Raw genomic sequence first — 22,495 nt, 5'->3', positions numbered from 1 at the left:
TGAGTCTGAGTCCCGCATCAGGCTAGCTGCTGTCAGCATGGAGCCCGCTTCAGATCCTCTGGGAGCCCTGCATCAGGCTCTGTGCTGACAGCTCAGAGTCTGGAGCCTGCTTTGGATTCTGTGTCTCCCTCTCTGCCCCTCCCCTGCTCACGCTCTGTCTCTCTCTCTCTCAAAAAATAAACATTTAAAAAATTTAAATTAAGATTCTCTCTCTCTTTTTGCCCCTCTCCCCTGTTCACTCTCCCCCTGCCCAAAAAAAGATTGAGAATGGCTGCCCTTTATTATTTAAAATAATAGAGGGCAGAAAAAATTTCTCTGTACAGATGCTCCTCCAAAAACTTTAAAAAATTACCAAGATACACCCTCATTATTGTTACTGATCAGAATGTTGACTGGGTGGCCCCATCCCCGTGGTCACACGTACAAAGAAAGAGATCCCCTGGAATAAAATGCTATAAAGGAAGCCTTAAGTTATAGGTAGGTACCAAAGCACCCTAAGCAAATAAAGGGGAAAGACTGGGACAGAAAGAGAGCTCTACCTACCTTAAATGATCTCACATCAAGGCCTCGGCTGACGCTCAGGGAATGATGGTGTCTCCCTAATGACGGGTGGCAGAACCAACCCGCTCCCTGACAGCTAAGATCAGGCAAGGGCTTGCAGTTCGTAATACGAATTACACTTGACATTAGAGAAAGAGATGGGAAACACCTATATCTAGCTATTTACCTGTAATATTTTAGGACATTCGTCATAGTAGGAAGCCATCAAGTCCAACTGAAAAGCAACTATTCATCCAGACAGACCCTCTTATCTTTCAAAGTGGTATTAAACTTTCGGTGAGCCAGTCATTTAGCTTGGAAGAGGACAGCAAAAAGTGAAAGCAACTGCTCATATGCAACGACAGTATTTTATTTTTGCCACTCTTCTTAGAAGATGGCCATCCAGGAGTGGGGATGGAACAGGCATGCGTTTCCCTACCGGTTATGCTCATAAACACAGCCACAAGCACAAACAGGTTCATTTCTGCAAAGTACATTTGCGTAGTCTTCAGTTCTAGAAAGCTTAACTAAAAAATCCTACAAAATACTGAGCATTTTTTGTCACGCTTATTAGATCTATCAGCCAAATGTGCCCCTGAATGACTGAAAACTAAAGAATAAGTCGAATGATACCTCTGTGTCAAAACCAACATACCAAAAAGCCCAAAAGTTGAAATGGGGTCCATAAAAGCATAGAAATATTGCTACTTTAGGAAGTCCAGCACTGGGGATAAGAATGGTAATAAAGACACCATATTTTCATTTAGGGTGGCATTAAACCAAAGTCATTTTCAAGTGAACCATAAAAGCTGCCCCATTAATCCCACTGATTTATACATTTAAAAGATGGTTAAGATGACAAATTTTATGTTACATATGCTTTACAATTTAAAAAATACATACCAAAAATCATCGAACTGTACACGTTAAATGAGTGAATCGTGCGAAATGTGAATTATGTCTCAATGAAGCTGTTAGAGAGCAAAAGCACTGCCCCGGACGCTGCGGCAACACCCGCCGTCGGTGTCCTCACGGACGCTGGCCCATCACAGAGACGAGCTGGCTCGTCTGGCTAGTAAAGATGCTCTAACGAGCAGGAAGCTGCTCGACAGTCACTTGCCAGTAAGATGAATGAAGGCCTCCTTGGGGCCTCAACTTCTCTAATGCAACTCGGAGAAGACAAACCAAGAAGAACATAAATAAAAAGCCACATACTTGGTTCCTTTAAGCATATTTAATATTTGAACTCTCATTTTCTATTTTCCCAGACCCCAGAAAACAGAAAGTTTTTAGATGACCAATATTTTGTTCCAGAAACATACAGCCTTATCAGCTAATTCATAAAAGAGCTATTTTACAAAGGTACATCTGGATAATTAGAACAATAAAGTCTTTTAGGCATTTCAAAATGTGATCAGTAAAAATACATGATTATTAATAAAGTTCTTTTAAAGATAGTTCCAGATTTTTTTAAAAGTAATTTCTGTTAAAGAGTACATGATTGTATGGTGAACAAGGAAAATAAAATGTTCTAGTAGGAAGAGGCTTATTAAAAATAACCAATAGTGTGCACATTACAGTTACCACTTTTGCAGTACATCTGCTTAGCCATTGGCACCTGGAAATGGCAGACAGGGCTTCCTTCTACGAGGTACGTTGTTCTTCCACCAATTTATTATCAACACCATCAGTACCAGTGGGGAAGGCATACGGAACGAGGCAAAAGAAACTCTTTTCTCGAAGAAGGAACTATTTTGCAGATCAACGAAAGGGGTGGGTCAGAAAACCAACCAACAAAACAAACAAAAACAAAAAAACCCCCATGATTTAAAACAAAAATTGTAACAGGAGGGGGAAGAAACCAGCCAGCAGAAAGATGACTACACGGTCCTGACAATTTTGTATTCTGAGGTCCTCTGTACACAATTCTCAATGGTGCCCTCTGTGACGTATACAGAAGGAAATATTGACCAAAGCTCTAGCAGTTCAAAATAACATCATACACCACCTTCAGAGAAGACAGTTTCCAGTTTGAAATAGAGAAGCTCCATGTAATACACCAAATTTACCAACTTCAAAAGAAAAAAAAAAAGTATGCAAGTAAAAGACAACTCACAGGAAGCCTTAATTATCTTCTCTAGCTTCTAAAAAGAAGAAAAAATAAGCTTTTCTCCTTTACTCTCACATTAGGTTCCCCCTCTCGCCTCCAAAAAAACAAATACAAACTGTCTTAAACAGTGGTTAGAAGTTGTTTTGGGGAATGGGAAGCCAGGAAACTAATGAAATGTGCCTTCTTATGGTACGATAGAATAGTTACAGTTTAGGTTCTAAAAGCCAAGATAACTCAAGCAGTCCAAGTTGGCTGATTTTAAAGTATGTAATCATGATTTTAAATTATAGCACTTTGGGGGCTTGCTGATTTGCCTTGATTAACTCTGTTCTCTGAAAAGGAAGGAGACACTCCAAATGTAATTTGCCACTTAATAGCAAAGGAGCCATCAGGCCCACGAGAGAGAGCACAGGGTCACAGCAGGTCACTTGGATGGCTAAAGCCCAGCCCTCCTGCTCTGGGAAGGTTGCTGTGTTCACCACCCTTGATTCCAGCTTCTAGTCAGGTAACCTGGGAGAAAACAGCTTCGCTGGGGACCACTGTCGCTCAAAGACACCAGGAATATCTAATTCCATTGTCCTGAAAGGCAGATATGGTATCAAAGTAAAATGGCTGTGATTATAACGGCCAAAAAAATGGAAGGTGTAGGAGGCAATGCTGGGAAGGAGGCGGAAGGGAGGTAGGCTGGGAGGATAAAAAGAACACACTCAAAATTGTGGAATCTTTTCAGACTCAGACTTGGTCTTGGGGCTTCATTTAAAAATCCAGATATGAGTTTATTTGGAAGTACTAGAGCTACGGTCAAAGTATTTTTCCAGTTAGCCCTGTTCCAAGGAGAGCTTCAACTGCAGGAAAAGCAAAGCCAATAGCTGTTAAGGGCGAGATACACCGGCTGAGCTAGAAGAGAAACCAAAACGCTGTTAACCTACAAAGCTTCTTGAGTGCTAGGGAATTACGGGATTACCCTGTACTGTCTGAATTTAAGATAAAAGTTCCATTTACAGTTCCCTTTCTCCGGATTAAGTGCCAGCTGATGACCCCGGTGTCAGGTGGCCACGGGCGTGTTGCCCTTTTGGTTGCGAGTGACGACGTCATCTCCAGCAGCACTACGTGATCATTTGGCTTTTCCACTCGCTTCTCTTAAGAGACACAGAAAGTTCAAGTCCCAAGCTTCACTTACTAGCTTCTGCCTCTAAAATTTTTAAGCCCACTCAGATTTAATTGATACTTGGTCTACGACTCAAAATAGAATTCTAATTTGTAGATGAGGTCCAACAGTCCAAATTGGTCTACTTCAAAACATAGGTCAGATTTGAAAAAGGCAGGAAATGGGATCCGGACTTAGATGAGCTTGTTAAATTGTAGCGGTGTTTACAAAAGCAGTAGGGAATCCTTACCGCTTGCGACGAGAGTGCGGGGGAAGAGTAAAATTACTTCCTGATTACCCACGGAGTTCAGAGGGCACTACTGAAATGAGCAGTGGAGGTACTCTTTATGTAGTAACAGAATTTGAAGACTTGACCCATGATTTAGCTTTAGTTGGCAAAAATACTCCAAAACACATATACCTGATGCACAAAGAAAACCACAGAAAGCCAGTATCGCTGAAGGAGTTCTCAAGTTACAATTCTGAAACATTTACCCTCTGCAGGGGGCAGCCGATACTACAATTCATTCTAGAGCAGGCAGCTGGCAACCCCCTGCCCACGGTATCCAGTGTATGCTCTGGTCTGCAACTTTTAAGGTCGGTCATGCACCAGTGTGGAAAAAGCTCCGGCAGTGAAGTCAGAGGAAGTGCTTCGGGAGCTGGTTTGAGCGGCTCTGCCTTCTCCACCTCATCTCTCTCCACTCCACTCGCGGCTCTCCTCTGAACTCAGAGAGCCCTCTGGCACCCATCAGTGCAAAATTAACATTGAGAGTCAAACCTCCAGGTACTAAAATTTTACTGGCCTTATATTCAGCAGTACCCGTGGCTAATGAGAGCCATGGTTCAACTCAGTAGTGATTCGGTTAGATAACCTTCCCAAACTCTTTTCCCCGCTCCCATCCCCCCCTTCCTCAGCACCCCCACCCCTGCCACCGTCTGAAGCATCTCCATTTGTTTGTTTTTACTTCCCGCTCAACCTGCAGGGATAATTTCACACAAGCGCCGAAGTCTAATGTATAATTATAAAAACGAGACAATACCAAGAATAGCAAATTTATAGCCAAGAAAATAAAATTTGCTTTCCTCTCCCTCCCAAATCCCTACCCTCGAAAGAAAGAAGACAAGAAGAACACACCCATTTTCAAGTGCCTGCTCTTTAGTACACTGAGGATTTCTGTTAATTGGGGGTTGATCCCGGCTACAGAGAAGAGGTGCTCGCCTCACGTGGGAGGAAGCCCACCTGGCTCTCTGCCCATCTGGGTAGCACACGGCTCAAGTCCTCCGCACACAGGAGCGGAGCCACGGGCATACTATGCCTTTGAGGTGACCCTCAAAGATGACGCCCACTGGGCAGCAGAGGGCATGGAATACAGTTTAGTGGAAGCTAGATGCTCCTTGCTCCCCCTGCTTACTTCCCCCTCTCCTTCACCTCTCTACCCAACCTCCTAACACCTTATCCTGAACTCTTGGCTTCAGGAGCAACTGACCCTTGGGTGTACTAAATACAAAGGGCTAAAACTCTCACTACTCAAAACAAAACATGGCAAAATAAAAATTAAAATGTGCTTTCAAATACGGAATGAAGTCAAATAAATACATCTGATTTTCTCTTTTTCTTAAGTCTAAGTAAAATTTCATATCCTACACCCAAAGCTCTATACATTTGGTTTCTGTTGTGAATCAAAATGAATTTCCGATAGTGAGGAGAGCAGAGTGAGAGAACGAATACTCCCTCACTGACAGACCAGTGCAGCTGCCAGACTGTGAAGAACTAGTCCCGCTCTGGGCGCCCGGGCACATGGCTGCCCCGGGGGGGGGGGGGGGGGGGGGAGGAGGGGGGTGGTTCACAGGCAGACCCTCTGGGACACACTCTTCTCTGCACCCACGGTGGAGCCAGGATGGGTGATACAAGGCCGACGCTCAAAATCCAACAACCTTCAGTCACCTCCAGGACACGCGGCTCTAACTTTTATCTGGGAAGAATAAAGACATGCGGAGATCCAATTAAGAAGAACAAATGACACTCAGAGAATACCGAGAGGTGAGGTCTGAGGGCATGGCTAGGTCTTTTGTTCACTGGATCAGAGCAGCCTCATTCGAAAGCACGTAAGCAGATGGGGACAAATCGCGTCACCGAGCACAGATCCATTTGCGGTCGCGGGGAGGCACCGCTCTGGCTGTCGGGACAGACACCGGAGTACAGCCAGGCCCCAGGAGCACCAAGCCCCCTCGCAGCAGCACTGGCAGATCTCTAAGGAACCTAGGATTGCCCAGGCTTCCCACCGCCCTGCTTTCTGCTTCTGTAAAGGTGAAGAAAGACGGGGGCGGGGGAACGGGGGAGTGTGCGGTGGGGAGGGACCGCACAGGAACCGATGGCCGCGGCTCCTCTCACAAGAGGAAGAGCACAGTCAGCAAATGGCAGCCTCTGCCTGATAGATGATGTTTGGAAACAAGCAGTTTTTTAAAGACAGGAGAGAAATGGAATCTCAGAAGGCTTCCACTTTAAAGAATAATAAATCATTTCATCCGATGTACTGTTCAGGCAGAATGATTCTAGAGTCTGGAGTCCACAATTTTCACATACCTGAGTGCTTGTCTGTGAGGGCTGATCCAGCCAGCCTTTGGCAAAGAATGTTGTAACTTTCCTCCACCTTCTGTAAAATAAAACCCATAGGTTTTCATTTGAACATCCTAATCTTTCTTTATGAAAACAGGAAAGAAAGCTTTTGCATATTACTGGTACATGCCTCTAAATGTCCACATTAATGTCGTTAACAATTTTGTTAGTGGGGAAGAAGAGGAAACTTCATTCCTGTAAAAAGCTTCTCCCTTGAGCGAATAACTTAAAACCTTCTCGTGTAAAGGTGATTCTCCCACCCCTAGAGTCACCCTGAAAATGGTCCCACAGGTGACATGAACGGTGGCAGAGCCAATCTGCCCACAATGGCCTAGGAGATATCTCATCAGCTCTGGGATGAGGGGAACACCGACCAAGTGAGGTTAAAAGAAAAACCAAGATGGGTGGCTCAGTCGGTTAAGCGTCTGACTTCAGCTCAGGTCATGATCTTGCGGTTCGTGGGTTCAAGCCCCGCATCTGGCTGTGTGCTGACCGCTCAGAGCCTGGAGCCTGCTTCGGATTCCGTGTCTCCTCCCTCTGCCCCTCCCCAACTCACACTCTGTGTCTCTTTCTCTCTCTCTAGAATAAAGAAACACAAAAAAATTTTGTGTGTGTAAATAAAGAAAAGAAAAAAGGAAGACCAGTCTTTAGCTGAAAGGCTAAGATCACTTTTTATATTGTCTGCAAAGTAATGAAAAAATGTTTGGGCTCTAGCAGTTGTATCTACTGATGACAAACTTTAAGATAAAGTCCCTTTCTCAGAAATTACCACCTAAGTCAGTCTTGAAATAGTGGCCCATACGGTGACAGCTTCAACTACCAACTCACAAAAATCCATTCATGTCCAGGTTTTCAGATTACGGGAGCCATTGGAGCCAATGTCTATGCGTCAAAGCGGCTGGGAAACTACTGACGTCACCTAACGATCTGCAGATAATTAATAAGTGAAAGCATTTTCTTTTTTTTTTTTTTATTTTTTATTTATTTATTTATTTATTTATTTTTTAATTTTTTAACGTTTATTTATTTTTGAGACAGAGAGAGACAGAGCGTGAACAGGGGAGGGGCAGAGAGAGAGGGAGACACAGAATCTGAAGCAGGCTCCAGGTTCCGAGCTGTCAGCACAGAGCCCGACGCGGGGCTCGAACTCACGGACCGTGAGATTGTGACCTGAGCCGAAGTCGGACGCTTAACCGGCTGAGCCACCCAGGCGCCCCAGTGAAAGCATTTTCTAGCCTAGATTCATAACGACACAAACCCCACCTTCGTCAGCTTGCTGTTCACATTTTCTCATGGAGGCCAGCCAGTCATCCCAAATATATTTGGGTTCTTAAACTTAGAAACCCAAACAAACACGCTGTCTACGGTGCTACAACCTTTTCCTGTTTCTGTGATCTGCAACCAGATAAACGGTGCTGGTTTCGGCTTTTTATCCAGGTCTGTTCACGGATACTGGTCAAAGAAAACAGCAACTCTAGAACCTGAACCAGCTTACTGGCATCAGCATGTCAGTTGTTCGGCACGCCCTCTCTGTTAGGTATGTTTCTTTACCCCAGCCACGAGGACACGGACATGTGAGGTACCTTTAAGTGTTCAAGGTCAGCCTCGATCTTACGAATGTACTCCATGATCTGGCTTTGTGAGTCTGCACAACAGGGGGGACTCTGGATCTCAAAACAGGAATCCTCCGTAGCTCCCCAGCGCTGCTGGACCAGGAATTCCGGGGTGAACGGTGAGAGCGCCCCATCGGAACGGGCGTTCTGGGGAGAACGCTGCTGCTGGCCGGCAGAGTCCGTGGGGGGGGCGCCTGTGGTGGGCGGTGGGGGGAGCGAGGAAGCAACCTCCTCATCCGTGGAGCTCTCCTGCACCGCATCGTAGCCGTCAAGGATCAAATAGTTTCCTGGTGACAGAGACGGAGGAGCTCGGTGAGCCTGGTGCCGCCATCCCCGCATCAAAAAACAGGGACGAGGGGCTATGCTGGCAACTTTCAAAGCCACTCAAGAGGGAGAAGAGCCATTAACTCTCCGACCCTCAAGTTCAGTTTTAAGTACATCAGGGTCTTCGCACTTTGGCTTGAAGCTAAACTTGGCACACTTTCATGGCAAATCTCCAAAAAGTCAAAAGCTGCAAACTGCAAAGTCCCCATAAGATCCTGCCACAAGTGCCCTAGCCAAACAGTCCCCGTACCTCATGGCGCACCACCTTCTCCCTCAGCCTGCACCTAGCCACCGCCAGACGCTCGCTCTTGCCCAGCGGCCTGCGTGCCCCCGCTCTCTCCTGCAGTCCTCTGCACCCCGACCCTGGTTGCCGACCGCCCTATCAATCTCTGCCGCCTCGGACTTATTTTTCCTCCTAATTCTTCTTACTGTCTGACATCTGTTTACTCAGTTACCATTATTCTTTCCTCTCCTAGTACTTAAGCTTCCCAAGAACAGTGGATTTTTCTGTGTTATCAATGCCGTATCTCCCAGCACCTACGATGGGGTCTGGCATAGAGCAGATTCAGTCATCATTTACTGCACGAAAGATAAATGCTACACACACACACACACACACACACACACACGCACACACACGAGAATGTGCAGATACCCAAACAACATCCATCTCAGCACAGCACACAGCACAGTTAATGACCATCAAAATCAAAGTTTGAATGTGAAAGAAACTTGCCTGAGATGCGCAAATTAACATCCTCTTCCTTCTTAACCACTCCATCACCTTCTGATGGATTATCATCACTATGTGCTTCCCGGGCATCAAAAAAGTGCTCTCCACTCTCATCAAGACTCCCTTCTGGCTCTGCAGGAGGCATCTCTGGGGTCATAATCATGTGGTCCATTACTAAAATGTTACTTGCCTGGCTATCTTGGAATGCCAGTACCACTGAATCTCGTGGAGCAGAAGATTCAGTTGAAGTCCGTGGACTGTAACAAGTGGAAATGTCACCACTTTCAGTTCTACAGGACACCTGTCCTTCACCAGGAGGACAGGCCTTACTATTTTCAGAGTTCTGGGTTACACTGTCTGTCTGCACCCCGGAAGACGCTGTCCTGTATCTCGGGAAACGTGACCAGTCTTCCTGAGTGCTCTTCTCAGCCAAACCCAGCTGTTGTACAAGCAACTGCTTCAACAAGCCCACTGAAAGATTTAGGAGGGAGGAGAAAACACATTCACAACAATAGCCTCAGACTGCCAGAATTAAATTCATCTGCGCAACTACCAATTATTTCAAAAAGTAAGTATCTTTTTAGTAGAGTCAAAATATTAATTTCATACCATCATTTTTTTTTGTTTTGTATTGAAAAATGAGATAAAGCACCATCTAGAAAAGATTTAATATCAAACAAGACTTGAAAAGATGTAAGTAAGCCTTCTGAATGAGGAGATACTCCTGTTCAGAACAGCTAACTAGTACCATGCCTTTGTCTATTTTTGATTCCATGTAACCTGAATAATACCCCGAAAGTACTTTTTAAAAAGATGTTAAAAAGCTGTGTTATGCTAGAAAAGAAGCCCTGAAAGTTTTGCTTTTTCCAGAAGCCGACACTGTATACACAGGTGTTATTTTTTCTAATTTTATTACGACACACAGAACATTTATTTTATCATTTTATAATAATCCAAAGAATCTCCTTACATGGTGAAGAAAATAAAGTTGCCTTATAATAAAATTTAATTTCAATGATTTGGTAGCATGTATAGTTTCAAAGGATAAGAACATATTTATTAGTTTTTAAAAAATGACCTTACTAGTGGGACAGTGTTAGTCAAACCATCAGAAATCATTCTGTCAGAATCAGGAGACTCTAGAATGAATTAGATTTTAAAGAACTTGACCAATTCCGTACTTTTCACTCTGGCTTAATTTCGATCTTGTTTCTTTAGGGAAACTGTCTCCATATAGGTCTGAGTCTTTGGCCCTCTGTCCTGCTCTACCTTCATTTCCCGAGAGATATGATGAATTCCTATGGCTCTGACACTCAAACCCATCTCTTTCTCTATCCTCTCCCCAAAGCTCCAGGCTTAAAACTCCCAACTTCCTGCTCGTCACTTCCTCTTACATAGCTTGCCAGTTTTCAAATTGAGCCCGTAATCTCTGGTAAATAAAAAAAGGAAACGATAGGGTGCCTGGGTGGCTCAGTGGGTTGAGCATCTGACTCTTGATTTTGACTTCAGGTCATGATCACAAGGTTGTGGGATCGAGCCCTGTGTCGATCAGATCACACTGCGCCCCCCTGCGCTGTGCCACCCTTCAAATTCGGAGGACTCAATCTGGTATTCAAGGTTCACAACAGCTGGCCTCAGCGTCCCACCTTCCACCTTTCCCACCTTATCTCCCCTGCCTCCTTGAGCTCACAGGGTCTACCTGCGGCTCTCTGAACGCACTCAAGAGTTTTCTGCCTCTGCGCTTCTGGCCCTATCACTATTCTGATCTGCATGTTTTCTACATGCCTCTCTGAATCCTGCCCATTCTTCGAGGTGACAATCACATCCCCCTTGTTTCCTGATGCATCTCTCTCTGGTCACCACCACCAGATCAACTGTAACAACCTGTACCGGTTACTTTAAAAGGTGGGAGGAAGTGTTCTATCATCTTCCCAACGAGATAGTACAATTCTTTAAGGGAAGAGTCAGAGTTTAAACTTCCTTGGGTTCTCCCTAAATGGCTGCGTGGTACACGACACAACTCTGGCACTTCACAAACATCTGTGTTAACTTATGAACAGCACTTACAATTCCTTAGTGCGTCCAAGGCCCACCGTTCTTCTGAGGCAGGCAAGTGCGGGTCTGGGATTGGGATTTGGTAACTTGCTCCAGCTTCCTGCAGAGTCCCATCTGCATGCCGCTCCTTAGCAAACTGTCTCTCAGCCACAAACAGATCATCTACCTCGGACTTCCCAGAGGCACCCAGTGAATGAGACTGAGGTTTTGACGATATTAAGGGAGACTCTAATCCCAAATCTCTGTCTGTTCAATGGAACAGAAAAAGTAGAATAGATCTTAAGCAAAACTTTTAACTTTCAATGTGAAGCATTCAGGAAATACTTGAAAAAATAACCACAAGAGTACAGAGATCATCTGCTGTTAAGTGAAAGACACGGCACTTGGAGCGGTGTGAAAATGGCACACGAAAGGCTCATAAGCGAAGTTTGTTAGAAGAAACAACTTATGCGAGAATCTGCAAAATCCAAAAGACGTAAAGGCTCTTTGCGTCTTAGTAATATTTAGACTCCACTCTTCCAGGCAAACCTAACAGATCAGTTTACCTGGACTCTGCAGACCAGGGACTGAAATGCTATGATGCTCCACTTTTAATTTTGGAGGTTCTTCTTCATCGTTGTCTCCTCTATGGAAGAAAGAAAACCATCTTTCAGCTTCACGAGTTGCCAAAACATCATTGTGACACGATGTAAGAATTAGCTGTTCCCTCCCTGACAAAACGCGAAGTCAGTCCTACTGTAATGCAAATGCACACTCACTCGCAAGGTGGTGACTGGGGCAGTGGGATTGGCTTCGCCGACTGTTCCTTCACTGATGCGGCCATCCGGCAGATAAGGTCCTGCCAGCTGCAGAAGTTTGAGAAGGTTCCAAAACCCAAAAGTGAAAGGAAAAACAAACGCCCTTTAAATACACGCAGAAAGAAGTAACAACAAAAACAAACAAACCAGAAATCAAGCCAAGCCAACCCAACAAAAAACCCTACTTCTGCCAGAGAGTTATTTTTATTTTGGCAACGTAAGCAGACTATAAAAAATGCTATACCTTAAAGAAAAACTTAACAAACAGCGTTATGCACACACTGCCCATTAAAAACTTCACATGACACTTGTGAGAAATTTTCTTCAGAAAAGATACTTTCAAAAGAATAGAATCCAAATAAGAGACGTCAATCTAAAAAAGAACAGGTTCTTAGAAAAACATCTCTAAAAGAATACAGAGGAAGAGCTTCTTTCCATTTAGTTTTCGGTTGTCAAACTACGATTACAAAAATGAAGTTAAGTTTATAGAATATTATATTCAGGACAATAAAAACCATTAGGGTAAGGTAGCTATATCTAATACATACACAGTCTTTTCAGAAACTGTCTGTGCCACCAGTTCATAAATTTGGGCCCCATTGTCCGACATGGAGATGACAAACAAAGCTTTGTTATCTGGAAGAAACAAGACAAAAATCACTCTGAGGACATGAATGTGACCTATAGGGGCCATGAAGGGTGCTTCTAGTGTCCTGATTTATTCTGCATCTTAATCTAGGTAAAGGTTAATGTGTTCACTTTTAAGCATGTTCGCTCTCTAAAAAATTGTTAAGCTACACGTTACGATTTTGTGCGACTTACCGTAGATGATGCTGTATATATTATATGTCAATAAAACAAAGACTATAAAAACCAGCACTGATTCCACAGTCACTTATTAGAAACAAGAGGTGTCAATATATCTAAATTACTGAACTGACTTTTTTGCATTTATTTTGAATTGCCCTTTTGCTAAACAGCTAGATGTTGGAGAAAAGAGGTCACCAATTTTTCTTGTCATGGCGGAACGAACAAGTTTTAGAAGGGATCTCATTGTTGGTACAGTTAACATATGACTTGCTGACTTAAACGGATTTCAAGTACCCCAAACTAAACCCATCTCTTCATTTTTGTTTGCGCTTTTTTCACAAATCAAAAAATACACCACTCTCCTGAAAGCCTTTTCGTTGGGATTACCTCTCAATTCTCCATCTTCACTGGTGTCTATCAATGATTTGAACACAGAATAAAGATCAGAGTAGTGTGCAGAAAATTGCTCAGAGAATCTAGGCATCCCAAATAATTTGGGGGCACAAACTCTTACTTTGTCCCCAGTAAATAAATTTCATTTGTCTAAGAACATGAAAAAACCAAAACTCTACACCAGTTGGGCTACTTAAACAATACCGAACATCTCCTGTAACTGTATCATGAACCTGAAGCTTCCTGTCACTCTGCAGACATACTTGCCTGTTGCCACTTGTCGAACCAACACTGTATTCAACTTAATGACAGGGCTAAACGTGTGTTTGCTATCAGCTGTGGATGCCAGAATCTTACTATGACATCGTAACACCAGTCTGTCATCCTGTTTTTGTAACAATACAAGAATGTCTTCCAGCAGCAACGTGTACAGATCTGGAAACAAAAACATAGAGGAGGCGATGAGTGCAGATACTGAGATGTGGTTTATAAACTTTTTAACAATTTGACACAGAAAATTTATTTCTGTTAAATCTAATACAGTCTAATACATGTTAAAAATTAACTTGCTATTGCCTTTTTTAGTTTTATTTTTAGGGGCACCTGAGTGGCTCAGTCGGTTAAGCGTCCGATTCTTGATTTTGGCTCAGGTCACAGTCTCACGGTTTCATGAGTTCGAGCCCCACATTGGGCTCTGTGCTAATGGCCCAGAGCCCACCTCAGATTCTCTCTCTTCCTCTGCTCCTCCCCTGCTTGTACTCTGTCTCTCTCAAGATAAATAAACTTTAAAATAATAATAATATTAATTTTTATATTGTATTGACACACATGCCAATCTGTGACTGATGAGGAAAAAAAAACCACCACGGTTTCTCACCACAGATAGTTTGAAATGGAGCAGTTTAAAGAAAGCTTATTGGAAAGCTCATTAGAATACAAGAATGATGGAGACAGGGCAGAATCATGACAAACCTCTGCTTCACCCCAAATGAATATGTAATGCACTTCACATATAACAACACAGCATAAGCAGATCTGCAAAAATACGAGAGCAGCACTGCTCACTGCTGCAGCTGAAAACTGTGAACGGTCATCTCTTCTCTCGGGCATAAGGAAACTTTACTATTTTCTTCTTTCTTCCACTCTCCCCCATACTGACAGACATTACACCTACCAATAGTTTTATCCCGATTCACCTTCCAGACCAGTGGCCCTTCGTGAATCATCTTCCTTTTTGTTAAATCCAAATTCTGCCAAAACAAAGACGATTATACACAAATTATTCCCAAACATTTAGGGAGATCATATTCCATACAGTCGCTTTTCAAAAATTCTTCACATAAAAGATGCCATTTACCTTCAGTATCATTATCGAGATCTATCAACTATTGACCATGGAATAAAGATCAAGTTAAAGTAAGCTGCATACAATCTCCTAAAAAAGGGAAGAAGCATCTTGCAGGAAAATATTCAGGAGTGCTGTCTTATAAATCTCACACCAAACACATGACAGCAGCTTATGAAAATGATCAGCACTGGATTCGCAGCCCATCCCCTCATTTTTCTATGAATAACTAGATAAGGGGGGTGCCTAGCTTATCTGCAGGAGGCCTGTGAGTGCCAGACTCTAGTTCCAAACCAAGTTAAGGAAGAAGAGTACTCATAAAAAAGTCGAGGCGGTGATCAGCCTTGCTCTAAATATTAATAATTTAGTAAGAGGATCATCTTTTAGTCTAGGTAGCCCTAGAAAAATCCCACTGTCTGGAAGAGATGGGGCTAAGCATATTCAGCCTGCTTTTTGATAAGCTGTTATATAGGACATAAAAGTCTGATTAACCAGCCACCAAATACATCTGCCAAAAACCACCACCAAGTAAAACAGACCAAGAAAGATTAAAAATCCTAAGCAGTTACTTAACACAAAAGCCCCATGTAACAGAAATGGCAATTACTAAATATTTTACTACCATTCCTGTAATGGTTTCAACATTTATGCTTCTGAAGAGGTTCATGAAAAAATTATTATCTTGTTTTACTCAATAATCTAGAAAGTTCCCAGAGTAAACAGCCTTACTCCCATTCAGACTGTAAGAACAAAATAAAACTAAATTACTAATGTTCCCTTAGTCTCCTGCAAATTTCTCTTACAAAGAGTTCGTTTTACACAAAAGATTCCTCTAATGAAAGACTAAGCTTCACGCAGACCAGCTGTTGCAAACGAAGAACAGAATCATAAATACAGACAATCTGTGATACAAGAACTCCTTCAGGTGATGGATGTTCCCACAGAGATGTTAATTACCTGCAAGGGCTTTAGTAAACTGTATTTCGTTTTTTAAATTATGATTAGACAATCTCTCACCCTGAGCTCTTCCACATTTGGGTACTCTGACAACTTCAGATTGGAGGTATCGAGGCGACGCTGATAGTCTTCTAAGCGCTGCAAGTACGACAAGATGGAGCCAAGGTTACTGCTTTGGGTTTCAATGACCTCCCTGTTCCTAAACCAAACGGACATCTTCTTACCTGTATTTTACAGAGCTCTCTGCAACACCGGACATAACCGACAGCTCACTTGTTCTTAAAACAACCCCCTCCTTCCACTGGCTCTGGAGACATCACACCCTCCTAGTTTTCCTCTTGCCTCTTTGGTTGTTCTTGTTCAATCTGCTTTCCAAACTCACTGACCTCTAACTAGCTTGTGGTTATTTTCTGAATATGTAACTCGTGTACGTGGTACAAAATCCGAAAAGTAATATAAGACACACAATGAAAACGAAGTCTCACTCCAATCCTGTCCTCTTGCCTCCTCAATCTTGATACCCAGTCTTGGGTAGCCTATGAGAAAAATTCTAAGCAAACGGAATATATGCGTATGTAAGTATGCTTCTCTCTGTGCATGCTGTGTGTGTGTATATATCCTTTTTAAAAAGATATGGTAGCATATTAATATATTAATTACTCAAATGGTAACATATTCACATACACATGTGTACGTGTACGTGTACGTGTGTGTGTGTGTGTGTGTGTATTACTCATCACTGTATCTTGGAGACTTCCACATAAGCACATATAGAGAGAACTCACTTTTCAAATGGCCGTATGGTATTAAGCTCTATGAACGTACTATAGTTTACCCAACTACACTGACTGAAGGACATGTAAGTTACTTCCAATCATCTCCTATAACAAACAATATTGTGATATAAAGGCCTTAAAACATGTATTTTTATGGACATGTATAGATATATCTGTAAGATAAATTTCTAAAGGAACAACTGTTAGGTCAAAGCGTATGTGCATTTTCCCCCAAGATTACAAAATGTCCAAGTGAACAGAAAAGTCTGAATGTGTATTGTGAGCACCTATACACTCATTACTTACGTCCACAGTTAATATTTGCTGTATTTGTTTTATTATATGTCTGTTCATCCCTCTAGCTATCCATCAAGGCACAACACATTTTGAGTGCATTCCAAAATAACTTACAGATGTAAGCACACTTTACCTTCAAACATTTTAGTGTGCATATCATTAACAAGAGTCAATATTTATTTATAGTTACTTTTTAAACATTTTTTTAAGTTCATTTATTTATTTTGAGAGAAGAGAGAGAGCATAAGCAAGGAAGGAGAGGGGGAGAGAGAGAACCCCAAGCAAGCTCCACGCTGTCAGCACAGAGCCCGATGCAGGGCTCGATGCCACCATGAGATCCTGACCTGAGCCAACATCAAGAGTTGGACGCTCAACTGAATGAGCCACCCAGGCACCCCTGCGGTTACTTTTTTGAAGTAAAATGTACCTGTGAGATGCACACACTTTAAGCGTACCTTTCCACAAGTTTTTACACATGTATGCCCCTGTGCAATCAAACTCCTATAGGAAACACTGCCATCACCTCATGTGATGTTCAGAATGTTCCCTCGTCCTTCTTCCTGGTTAGTATCTGGCCCCGCATCGCCAATAACAACCACTCTTTTGACCTTTTTTTCCTACCACAGATTAGTTGAGCCTGTTCTAGAAGTTCACATAAATCAAACTATATATATGTGCTCTTATCTGCTCTCTTTCACTTGGCATCATGCTGGTGAGGTTCATCCACGTTGTATCAGCAGTTTCCTTTCTTTTTATGCGGGTATTTATCACTCCAGTTTATGACTACACCACATTTGGCTTTATGCTAAAACACTCCTGTACAAATCTGTGGGCACATATCTTCATTTTCCCTGGGTAAATCACTAGGAACAAAATTGCTGGGTCAAAGGGTAGATGTATGAACGTATGCATTGTTAATTTAGGTACATATTGCCAAACTGCCCTCCGGAGTTTTATCATTTTACACTCCAAACAACACATTTGAAAGTTCCCGTTCTCCTACAGCCTCACCAACAGAGCCGTCATCATAATTCAGTTCCTAAGAAGTTACATCCAGGTCCACGGATTCAATTAACCTCTATATATACTCACAATCTTCCATTTTTACCTTCAGCGCAGTCCTCTTAGAGGTGGGTCCAGAGAGCCAACGGCACACCATACATCTTCACCTGATAGTCCAAACTGAACTCCTCATCTTCCCTACAACTCTGGGGCCTTCTTCACTCGTCCTGTCCACCCGAATGTGCAAACCAGAGACCTGGGATTTATTCCCACCATCACACCTCCCTTCAAATCCTTCTCTAAATCCGTCACCAAATCCTGTTAGTTTTACCTTCCACTTCTCCAACTCTTGTACCTCTCGAGCCGCCACGACCTGTCGTGAACTGCTGCAACAGACTGAGCTCCTTCATCTCCTCCCTGCGCCCTTCCACCCCTCCGCCACGGACCAGTACGAGTGATACTTACAAAGTGTAAAATCTGAACACGTCACTCTTCTTAGAAATGTCTGTAATGAATTCCTACTACTCTCAAAATCAGAATCTAAACATGGTCTACAGGGCCCCGTGTGACTTGGTCCTGGCCTACTGTGCGTCCTTCTGTTAGCACTCCGGCTTCACTTTCTAGGCATGATCCACACTAACCTAATCTTTCAGTTCCTCAGACAGACCATGCTTCCTTTTTACCCCAGGACTTTTGCACATGCTGCTCCCTCTACTTGTAAGGATGCCCCCTTCCATATTCTTTTGGTTGATTTCCACTCATATTTCAGGGCTTGGCTTAAATGTCACCTCCTCAAAGAAGCCTTCTCTGATGGCTACCACCCAACACCCTCAAACCAGGCTCTCCCTATACCCCAGCACTAAGCTATACACTCCTAGCACTCCAAATTCTCCTTCATAGCAGCTATTACATAAAATACTTGCACCACAATCTGCTCGGTACCTTCTTCTCCTGCCAGAAACTACGCTCGATGTGGGCACTTACTTGACTTATTTACTTAAGCACTCTATACCCTATACTCAGCATACACTCAGGACACAGGTGCTCTAGAAATATTTGTTGAATGAACACATAAATGAAAGACCGAACAACTACAGATGCTCAAGAAAGCCAAATACAAAACTGATGCTCTACCACAGACTGAACCGGACCCACCTACTACATGAAGAGCCAACAAATGCTCCATCTGTCAATTATGTCATGATAATTTCAATTATTATTTCACAGATCCCAGGTAACACTAATTTAATACTCTCCCTATGTCATCCTATATCTTGTTTTTCCCTTCTTACCTGCTTATTTTCTGCCTCCTTGACAGCCTGATTTACATAGTTTAAGATCTGACGACAGTGATCTGCAGCTTTCTTCACCTTCTCCCTTTCCATTGGCCATTCTAAGTATAGGAAAAAAAATCCAAAATGTAAGACAAAGGAAGTCAGAAAAGAGCATACATTTTACACACACACACACACACACACACACATATGTGTATATATATATATATATATATATATATGTATGTATGAAGAGTTTGAATATTTTTATATCAGGCCAAAATCTACAGCAGAATCTCAATTCAGATAGCCTTTGGGCAGGTGAGATGTCTTAGGACAAATAAGCCCAAATTCAAGGAGCTGTGCGTTAGTGTCAGCCCCACCGTGTTACATACTCCAGGGGGTGGGTCTCATTCATGATGTAAGCTATACAAATGGGACCCCTTCTCCCCCTGGAATCTCCCCTGAGGGCACAGCCTATGTGATTATGTCCAGGGAACCTGTTCAGCAATAACTGTTTAATGGTAACACTGAATTCAAAATAACTGCAGAAGACGTTTCTTTGAATTTGAGAATATATTTAAGGAAAGAAAACAGATTACAACATTTTATCATTAAAAGAAGATAAAATTCACCAAAATGTGTTGAGATTACATTGAGGCCTACAATGTAAAGAATGAGAAAACCAGAACATTTAAGACAACAACCCTCAGAACAACCGCCCACCTATCTGGAACAGGTGTGTTCCCAAATGAACGTGCATGAGTATTTCCAAGTTTTCGGGTACAGGAAGTAGTTTGCATAAGATTATTAATGAGAACTACGTGTAAGAGACTAAAAGCTCAACTCAGAAACTCAGACTGACCTCCTGTTTTTAAACAGGAGAGCTGGGGTTACAGCGCACTGCTGGGGCTTCATGGAGGTACATGTTAGATACACAGAATTTCTTTGCCCAGGATACGCCTTCTTCAAAGCAAATATGATGTATGCTAGAGGAAGGGCTGGTGCTCTCTGTAAAGCGCCAGATGTACGTTTTGTCTGTAAAGCACTGGATGACAAATATTTTACACTTTGAGGGGCTAAGCGGCCTTTGTCACAACCACTCAATTCTGTTTGGTGCAAAAGTAGTCGGAGACAATTTGTCAACAAATGAGCGCTAGTATGTTCCAATAAAACTTCTTTACAAAATATGGGATGAACCAGATTTGGCCCACGATCCATAGTTTGCCAAATGCTGTATTAAGAGCTACTAATGGAGCACATTAAATCAAACAGCCTAAAGAAGACTGGACTGAATCTTGTTAGGAAATGTTGCCATATTCTTTGGAAATCAAACCCTCGGACACCAGGACTCTGTGAGAGATTATTCAGCAGGACATGGGTTTTTTGTTTTGTTTTGTTGTGTTGTGTTCCTAAGCTTTTTAATTTCGGTGAGAATGCTGTACCTGTGTATTTGGCAATATTATCTAACAGAAGAGGGTACTTAGTAAGCCTCTGCATTTGGGTAGGAATGATATCCTTCAGCTGCAGACGACGACACAGCGGATTGCTCTCGGCATCCTAAAATTAAAGTAAAATAGGTGAATTTGTGATTCTTATTAGTCACCTAACATGTACCATATATTCATCATGTATGTGTCTACAACATCACAGTTCTGGTTATTAAACCAAGACTTAAAACATGGCAAGGTATAACACGGTCTCACTGTACTTCTGGCTTTCTCCTTTATTGACGTAATGGGGGAGGGGAGCCTTTATCACTAAGCCAATGGCTTCTTTCTTTCCTGTTTAAGCAAAAACTGAGAACATCCATAATCAACTCTAAGAACTGCTTGTCTGTGATAAAAGTTTTATCTTTACATATTCAGAAAATCTAGTTACATTTTCCTATGACTGGCATTCCTACCAAAAGTTAGTTGGCTGATTTGGTATTTGCCATTCCAAAGTGGGCACGATGGATCATCAGCCCGGATATATAGCAGCTCATCTCTAACAGGGCGTCTGCAAACTCTTGAGTAAAGTGCCAGACGATAGATACTTAAGGTTTTGCATGCCATCCAGTCTTTGTCACAAGCACTCAACTCTGCTGTTTTAGCACGAAAGCAGTCATAGATAGCACGTGAATGAATGAACATGGCCGTGTGTAGTAAAGAGTTCTGAGACGGCCTTCTAGATTCCCATTCTCTGGTGCACACACCTGTATAATCACCTCCCCTTGAGGGTGGAAAGAACTTGTGAATGTGATAGGATATCACTCATATGATTAGGTTACTACCAGTTAACTTTGTATTGATCAAAAAGGAGAGTGACTCCTAGGCGAGTCTGGCTTAAGCAGAGGAGTCCTTAAAAGAAAGCTGTCAGAGAGACACAATCCTTCTGGCCTGCAAGAAAGGAAACAACCGTCTTGTAAACTGCCTATGGGGCTGCATGGCAGAGATATGGGCATTCGCTAGGAGACAAGAGCAGTTTCTAGTCAACGACGACAGGAAGACAGGGGTCTCTGTTATACATTTACAAGGAAATGAATTCTGTGAACAACCTTGGAGCTTAGAAGAGGACCCCAAGTCTCAGAGGAGACCTGCCGCTCCAGTTGATGCTCTCATTTCAGTCTGGTGAAAAAGCATGAAGAGAGGACCCAGCTAAATGACACCTGTACTCCTAAACCACAAAAACCGTGACATAATACATTCGCATTAAGTTGCTACGTTTGTGGTGATTTGTACCACAGTAGAAATCTACCACACTGTGTTCCAATAAAACTCTATCAAAACAGGCAAGAGGCTGCATATGGCCCGTGGGCCACAGTTTACTGACCCTTGATATATACCAATATCAACACCTCTGTAAGCATGACTGTGGTTACACTCTTCCCTGGCTAGTTATGAGCCCATTCTCATGTTGTGACCGTATTATGTCACCGGCGTACATGGGACACTTGCTGACAATATCTCCGTGGCAATGTGGACTTCTCTGTCAAGTATTTTAACCCTGATAATTATTCTTTATTATTTACCATTCCAACATCTTTATACTCTCCAATAATTTAAGAGATCACGTGGGACTTGCAAAAATATTAACATAATCCTTTTAAAAATCTTGGTCTGAGACTCCCCCCAGTTTATTCCATATTCCATAAAAAAAGCTGCATTATTTTTTTCCTTACATGACTCACTCAACTCACTTGCACAAAAGTCTGAAATCGGGAATCCTTTTTCTGACGAGACTTGATCATTTCCAGGGCAAAAGGTTGGTTACTGCAAAAGGTGGCAGCAGCGTGTTTCAACTTCTCCTCCCCTGGTCCGCTGAACTGTGCCGGGAATGCAAAGAACACAACAGAGAACAGCATATGGAGCCCATCTCAGGCCAGGCAAAATGAGAGACAACCACGATTCTTTCCACGTCCCACTAATTACTCTCAAAAGACAAGAAACGGAAATCTACATATGCCTGTGCGCTATCAATGCTTTTCTGTTACACAGGTCCGACCCTGATACAGCCAGACCTTTTCTGACCACGTTCCAATGTTTTCTTGCTCACAGGCTACCACAGCTTATCACTTGTTCAGTCTACGCCACTTCGACATGAAACAGAAAGACTGACACTTGGGAAATGTAAGACACAAAACACTTCAAGACTCAGATTAAAACTTGATTTCCTTATAAGCGGACCCCATCACAAAAATTGCTAACTGCTCTAGGAAGAAAA

The 22,495-nt window shown here is 42.6% G+C and overlaps 1 protein-coding gene across 5 annotated transcripts in view; it reads right to left on the bottom strand.

Annotated features, from left to right (window-relative positions):
• Nucleotides 1-1,759: 1,759 nt before the first annotated feature.
• ARHGEF12 (Rho guanine nucleotide exchange factor 12) overlaps nucleotides 1,760-22,495 on the bottom strand; it is a 150,740-nt gene continuing 130,004 nt past the window's right edge. For all 5 annotated transcript variants that reach the window (XM_058687067.1, XM_058687065.1, XM_058687066.1 and 2 more), the window contains 14 exons: nucleotides 21,972-22,097; nucleotides 20,236-20,350; nucleotides 18,809-18,909; nucleotides 15,502-15,579; nucleotides 14,314-14,389; nucleotides 13,407-13,574; nucleotides 12,485-12,572; nucleotides 11,898-11,984; nucleotides 11,685-11,764; nucleotides 11,152-11,385; nucleotides 9,088-9,555; nucleotides 7,998-8,314; nucleotides 6,382-6,451; nucleotides 1,760-5,770 (listed from right to left, as the gene is read on the bottom strand). In XM_058687067.1, the coding sequence (XP_058543050.1) occupies nucleotides 5,760-5,770; nucleotides 6,382-6,451; nucleotides 7,998-8,314; nucleotides 9,088-9,555; nucleotides 11,152-11,385; nucleotides 11,685-11,764; nucleotides 11,898-11,984; nucleotides 12,485-12,572; nucleotides 13,407-13,574; nucleotides 14,314-14,389; nucleotides 15,502-15,579; nucleotides 18,809-18,909; nucleotides 20,236-20,350; nucleotides 21,972-22,097 (2,019 nt within the window). In that variant the 3' untranslated portion in view covers nucleotides 1,760-5,759. The remainder of the gene's footprint in view (nucleotides 5,771-6,381; nucleotides 6,452-7,997; nucleotides 8,315-9,087; nucleotides 9,556-11,151; nucleotides 11,386-11,684; nucleotides 11,765-11,897; nucleotides 11,985-12,484; nucleotides 12,573-13,406; nucleotides 13,575-14,313; nucleotides 14,390-15,501; nucleotides 15,580-18,808; nucleotides 18,910-20,235; nucleotides 20,351-21,971; nucleotides 22,098-22,495) is intronic.

Source organism: Neofelis nebulosa, chromosome 10 (assembly GCF_028018385.1).
Source record: "Neofelis nebulosa isolate mNeoNeb1 chromosome 10, mNeoNeb1.pri, whole genome shotgun sequence".
Classification (NCBI taxonomy): Eukaryota; Metazoa; Chordata; class Mammalia; order Carnivora; family Felidae; genus Neofelis; species Neofelis nebulosa.
Note: the sequence above shows the minus strand (reverse complement) of the source record. Positions and strands in the feature narration are given on the sequence as shown.